This window comes from Danaus plexippus, chromosome 6, assembly GCF_018135715.1.
Source record: "Danaus plexippus chromosome 6, MEX_DaPlex, whole genome shotgun sequence".
Classification (NCBI taxonomy): domain Eukaryota; kingdom Metazoa; phylum Arthropoda; class Insecta; order Lepidoptera; family Nymphalidae; genus Danaus; species Danaus plexippus.
The window spans coordinates 2,797,831-2,804,971 of NC_083540.1; the positions used below are offsets into that span (position 1 = coordinate 2,797,831).

General features: G+C 31.7%; 2 protein-coding genes across 2 annotated transcripts; both read left to right on the forward strand.

The window, feature by feature from the left end:
- Positions 1-415: 415 nt before the first annotated feature.
- On the forward strand, positions 416-2,822 carry LOC116778931 (leucine-rich repeat-containing protein 40-like). The gene is made up of 3 exons (XM_032673030.2): positions 416-596; positions 1,038-1,210; positions 1,389-2,822. Exons 1-3 carry the CDS (start codon positions 593-595, stop codon positions 2,694-2,696), a joined length of 1,485 nt encoding a protein of 494 aa, XP_032528921.2. The 5' UTR covers positions 416-592; the 3' UTR covers positions 2,697-2,822.
- A 422-nt stretch (positions 2,823-3,244) lies between these two features.
- On the forward strand, positions 3,245-6,929 carry LOC116778707 (leucine-rich repeat-containing G-protein coupled receptor 4-like). Its single transcript, XM_032672718.2, has 4 exons — positions 3,245-3,385; positions 3,478-3,545; positions 3,812-4,016; positions 4,208-6,929. Exons 3-4 carry the CDS (start codon positions 3,834-3,836, stop codon positions 6,263-6,265), a joined length of 2,241 nt encoding a protein of 746 aa, XP_032528609.2. The 5' UTR covers positions 3,245-3,385; positions 3,478-3,545; positions 3,812-3,833; the 3' UTR covers positions 6,266-6,929.
- Positions 6,930-7,141: the final 212 nt, after the last annotated feature.

Genomic DNA, 7,141 nt, shown 5'->3' on the forward strand with positions numbered 1-7,141 from the left:
TCAATTTCGAATTACACTAAATTTCAAAAAATCTCGACTACTGTTAATTATTTCTAAGCTTTAATGTACATATATTAAATGATTGAATTATACACACAACTGTGTGATATGTAGCTATTGAACTTGGAAATTACAAAACATGGACTATTAACTTAAAATTTATTTGTGTTATACCAAAAAAATTGGGTACTCGATCCCTTTTGTCGTGAATACCAAGGCTTATTAAATAGAAGCATTAAGTTATGAAATTTCTATTAAGAATATTCCATACAAGTCTGCAAATAAAAATTTAAAATATTTATACTTTATAAATTTTTAATACAATTATATAATTATTTTATAGATAGGGGCATATCTAAATAATAATATATAGATATGCCCCTGTATATCGGTGACTTCGTTTTCCGTGGCCGAAGTTGCCAACCTATTGACGTCTTTAGATATGTCTTTAAACACAAAATCGTTCACGACATATACGTGTACGTTCAAATACGAAAATGTATCCATAATTAAGTAGAAACAAAAAGGGCTGTTGTTATAATAAAAGTTTTGTGACATAACAAGATATAATGAAGATCGGAAGTCGTCGGTGATGGGTAAAATAATTTTTGTAACACACACATTTATATGTATATATTGTAATTCGAATTTATTGGTCTATTGAAATTCCTAAAATAAGTTATCCAAATTATTATTAACATTTTAGAACACTTAAAAGTGATACCAGTATTAAAGCCTTAGGCGATTTAAAAAAGGACTCGGTTTTTATTTTTCAACTAAGAATGAAATGTTTAACGAAATAGTGATAAGAAATAAAATATTTTCATAAGACATGATTTTTGGTACTAAATTTTTTGAATTGATAGATAATAGCTGCATTTATAACACCTAAATCAGATAACTTATTAGTGATTATTATATCTAATTATGATTATGAAAAGTTAAATTTGTTTTTTCGCTACTATAGATGTTATACAGTTATACAAAATTATTGTTCTCCTGTGTACAGATGTTTCAAAATAAATTTGTCATTTCAGGTTTTACATTCACATTATTATGGCTGCTGCCAGTGACGGTGAGCTCTGGGGTCCTGCGGGAGTTAGAGGACTACACCGATGACCCTTGCAGGGTCTATAATATGGATAATCTTATCCACCTGGATTGTTCCTATCGAGGACTTAGTGAATTACCAGATGGGTTAGATTATAACGTAAGTTCCATTGTTCATATTACGACATTATAGTTATAGGGTTTTCTTAAATCACATAATGTATACGGTAATTTTAGAAACCAAAATATTGTTTTGTTTTGTGTAGCGTAGAGAGTACGCATTTATATTAAAGAACTAGTTCAAATGAGGTTCTGACTTATTTTTCTTTCAATTACAGGCTCAAGTGTTAATTCTATCAAATAACAACTTTGTCGATTTTCCAGATGGACTGGAAAAGTTCAATAACGTACAAAGTTTGGATTTATCGGGAAATCTTTTGACAACACCACTGCCTAAATACTTTCAAAATTGGGCAGACCTTAAAATCCTCAATTTGTCTAACAACAATTACGTTTCATGGTTAAGCAGCAATCATATCTTTACTATTGTTAGACTTGATTTATCTCAGAATAAGATAAACAATATCGAAGAAGATGCTTTTGCCAAAATGCCAAGACTAGTATTCCTCGAATTATCGGAGAACAGAATTGACAATCTCCCAAATGGAATATTTAGCAAGGCAACAAGATTAGAAATAGTGATACTGTCAAGAAATTATTTCTCCGAATTACCGAGATTTGAATCTGTATCTCTAAGAAATTTACATGTGAGTAGTTGTCAAATTACTACTCTCGATGTTAATGCATTAAGTGAGATGCGGTCTTTATTGGAATTGGATTTGTCAATAAATCAGCTTGAATCAATTCCGGATAATCTAGCCTCAAATTCATTGCAGGAGCTAGATTTAAGTTACAATGGAATTGATACTCTTACGGATCTAACTTTCTCTTCGCTGCCGCACTTAGCGGTTTTGGATTTGAGAGGTAACGAATTTAAAGAGGTCTGGTCTACTTCTCACTTCGCCTCGAATCCATTTTTGAGAACGGTTCATGTGAAAGGAAACAGATGGAGTTGCGAAGGCTTCAGCGTCAACCTCCTCTTGACGTATGAATTTTTGACGAAGGAACCGCCGAAAGTTTATGACATAGGTTCATTGATTTGTTATTCTCCATCAAACGTGACGCAAATGAGCTGGCAGCAGGCTTACATCCGAACATGGCATGCAGATGAACAATCACCATCGACTTACACTTTCATAGCTGTTATGATAGGAATGATCATGGGGGTCATTATAACCTCTTTTGTTTGTAGATTTGTAATGTCCTTTAACAAACCTGATCCACCTACATCTATCCCTGAAACTACAGCTTTAAATGGTACTACAAATCAACCGAGGTCTGAGTCCGTTGTAATGAGGGTGCAACTAAGGGAGGACCTACCACCAACTTATGACGAAGCTCTTCTATTACCCCGATTGAATGCCTCATTTCATTCTCTTCCTGATTTCATAGAGGAAGAAGAAGTAGCAGAAAATCGTGTACAAAGACAACGTAGATCTAGATCAATAGGCGATTTAACAGATACTAGACATAGGATCGATGATCGGCGATCAGTAAGAAGGGCTGTTGATATTAATTTTGATTAACATTTTGAGTAAATGTGTTTATACCTACAGTGTGTATATATATTAAATACGCTTAAGCTAAGTTTAGATTTTAAAGAATATATATATATAAAAATATAAATATTTTTTTTTATATTTTTACTATCACGTCGTTACATAATTAATATGTTTAAGGTGTTCTTATTTATAAAACTCTCCATCAGTGACATCTGTTGGATGACGAAATACTTATTAGGTATCTTTTGTCGGCTGTAGTTTAATGAGTTTCAAAAATAAAATACAGATGGCGTTGTTTTGATTTTAAAAAATGGTAGTCATATTAATAATCACGTTCTGATTTTTTTATGTCATTTATTGTAATAAGCAAAAACTTAATTATAGATAATTTTGTTTTTTTTGCTGATTGTTGAAGGAAATATATTTTTTTCTTACAACTTACCTGATGTCATGTTTTATTATTTAATACCAACGAAAGTACATTACTTATTGTTAGATTACCTAGTCTTCTAAGACCCTTATCGTTATCATAACTGATAACGTCATTCATTTAATTTGGCTCATACAAACTTATCTGCTTGTTGAAAGCAGTCGTGGTCATCTAGATATTTCCAATTACTGAAGAACATTAAAGCCGTGGGTGGTGCGTGATATGAGTGAAAATTAACTAAACGGGCAATATATTATTTAAATTAATGTTGTGTCAATTTACGGTAAGAATTCACCAAAAAATATGTTATTCGTTTATATCACAGGAATAGTAGATTAAAAATTAATTAATTGCTGAAAAAAAAAATTATTACAGAAAGACAGATTTTTGTTGGACAGATGGACACGAGCAGATATTCCTGTAATTTGCAGTTCTCTTAATAGGTATGTATAATCGACCTAAATTTGAGTATTCCACAATCCACGTTATCAGGCTGATAAGAGAGATAAACTTGTTGTACTTACAAATGTTGATATTTATTTTCTGACACTGAATTCGCTTACGTATCGGGGTCGGGCTCCTTTTGGGATAATTAAACGTGACAGGAAAATGTAAGTGGGACCAAATAGCAGGTGTTAAAGTGACTCATTAGGTGTAGCGCAATCAATGTCCAACGAAGAATATTTGATAAAGCAGTGTTCTTTCACAGGCAGTAATGAAAGACACACGTGATGCTTCTATTACGAACATCGGGAGTGCTTCTGTTGTTGTTGTTGTTGTTGTTGACAAATGCAGACTCGGACTTAGATGACAACTACGATATTTGCTTTCTGTGCTCATGTAACGCAGAACAAAACAGCGTTGATTGTTCCCATAGAGGGCTGACTATTCTTCCTGATGGGATATCCGTAAAAGTAAGTAGGATCGTCTTTTATCTGCTACCTCTAAACTAAACGTTTTTAATAATACTGATGTCATAATATTATATTCTGGTAGATAAAAGTGATAACACAAATATTGCTTTAAAAATATTAGTATTTTCAACTAATTTCGCTTTAATTGAACAATAAGGAACCACGCAATTAAAATACTTATAATTTTTCAGGTTTCGAAACTTAACATTTCCAACAACGACATCTCAATTTTTCCAACTAACCTCAGCAGACTATATAATTTAGTATCATTGGACATAAGTGGGAATCAAATAAATCGGTTGCCTGAAAATGCTCTTCAAAATCTTACAGCATTAGAAATTTTGAATTTGTCAAATAATGGCTTCGAAACATGGTTAAGTTTAAATCCCAACGAAGTTTTAAAACCAGCTGTAAAATTAAAGATTTTAGATTTATCCAATAATAATTTGAAAACACTGGCCAATTTGGCTAATCAAGAACTATTCATTAGTCCAACATTGGAAACATTAATTTTGAATGACTGTCAAATAGATGCTGTTTACGGAAGGTCGCCTCTAAGTGGACTTATTAATATAAGAGTATTAAAACTTGATAACAATCCTTTGTTAAGAATACAAAACCTTATATCACCGACCTTAAGGAGTCTATACTTGAGTAATTGCCAACTTAGCTACATAAATAATCATGAACTATCTTATTTACCTTCGCTACTGTATTTGAAAATGTCGCACAATTATCGTTTAGAATTATCTGCAACGTCCAACTCGTTATTCTCCGAGTCCTTAAAGTTTTTGGACATATCATATTGCAATGTGTTCAAACCAAATTTAGCAGGATTTCCAAACCTAAGAAAAGCTATAATAAATCATAATATGATAAGATATCTAGGAAGCAACGAGTTTATAAATAATACAAAACTTGAATATTTAGATCTTTCCTACAATAACATAGGGTCTATAAAAGGCGATACTTTCCGTGGACTTAATATGCTAAGGTTTTTAGATTTATCTTGGAATGAATTGGCTCAAATACCTGAAAATAGTCTCTTAGAAATGCCATCAGTGACCCAAGTGAAACTAGCAAGGAACTATTTAAATCGAGTTGGTCATTTAAAATCTACATCAATAACAATCCTCGATATGAGTTCATGTGAAATCAGTGTGATTGGGAAAGATTCATTCGAAGGGCTACCGTCGCTCATTGAAATGGACTTATCCCATAATCTTATATCCCACATACCTGACAGCATATCATCGAACACGCTGAAGTATTTGAATTTAAACTTTAACAGAATTAGCTCTCTAAGTAATTTCACATTTTTTATGATGCCTCATCTGACCGGCCTCAGTGTGATAGGAAATCGTTTTACAAATATTTGGAGCAGATCATATTTTGAATTTAATGTCAATTTGGATAGACTCGATTTGAGCGATAACATGTGGAGATGTGATTGTCGTGATGACAACATGTATGATTTTTACGAGTTTGTTACTTTAGAACCAAACAAAAAAGAGGAATCTTATAATCTTATATGTAACAGCCCTATCAATGTTATAGGCCAGACTTGGTTAGAAGCATGTTATTTTGCTTGGTATCCCGATGCGAAGAAAGGAAACGCTGATAACTTAATATATTTTATTATTGTTATGGTAGTTGGTTTATCATTATGTCTTATTATTGTAACTGCTATAAGAAGATCTCTCAAACATCGCTTGTTAGTTATGCAAACAGAACGAGAAAGACAAGTTGAAGAAGCCAGGGATAGATTGAGACAATTAAGAATGCGAGCTGAACAAGAAGCGTTATGTAATACTCCAGATCCAAGGGATTTGATACAACCACCGTCGTATGATGAAGCTCTCTCAATGCCAAAACTAAACGTATCCTGTCATTCGTTGAACGAAACCGGAACTGGCAAAAGTAAACGAAGGAGAGGCAGGAGGAAAACTAAGTCAAGCGGAGATTTACTCGAAGAGACAGAAAGGAATGGAGATGTTCGGGTAGTTGATGACATAGAATTGACTGAAACACCTAATATCGATGATAGACGGCGTCGGCGGCGTAACAGAAGATACGGTAGTCACGATATAGCAGAACTCGATGATAGTCCTGGTGCGAGAAGGAGACGAATGTCCGCTGTCGAACCACACGAAAATAGCGTCATGCTGCAAGTTGAAGCAGAATTAGAGACACCCAATAATCGACGAGTAGGCTTAAATGACAGTCACCCACGAGAAAGTGACTTTTAATTTATTTGACAAATATACCTTTTTCAGTCAATTTATATTGATGAAAAGTTGTACGAAAATGATTATATCTGTTTACATACAACTCAGATGTTTTTAAAACTCTATAACAATTTTCGATAGATTATTTTGCTTGAGAAAAAAAAAAACAAAAAATTAAAATATTGATATTTCCCCAAAAAATACAAGCATGGAGAAAAAAGTCAGTTATTTTTATAATGTGTAATTATCTAAATATTGTAAATAGTATTTTATATAAAATTGTAAGAATTTTCGTAACGCTAATAATGAATAATATATTGGATATCGTTTCTACTAAAAAAATAATTTCTATGGAATGATAAAACCTATTTTACTACTAAATCTGACATTTAAATGTCATTTTAAGAAACGATTACATAAAGAGTATTTTTATTTCATAAAGCTTTTACTAGAATAGAAAATCTTTCGTTATTCATACATTTCTACTAATGCCGTTAAAAGTTTAAAACTAAATTAATAAAATTGTAGAACCTTATAGTGTTTTGTAAATAATGTTTAGTTAAGTAATGAAATGAATGTAAGGATGTCACGTTAAAGATATGAAGTTTTCATGAATTTAAATAGTGTAATGTCTTTCATATATTTGGAATAATTAATTATCAAAATAATATATAACCTACGAAATAAATGTAAAAGAAATAATTTGTTGTTCTATTTTTATTATTCAACTATTATTATAAATATTAAATACATCTATACAAATAATTTAATATTTTTGTCACATTTCAATGTTACATATATTTTATTCCTTTTTTCTAACGAGACTTTTGCATTACAAAATTCTTATTGAGAATGATAACCATACCATTTTGTCCCAAATCAATCACTATGATTTCA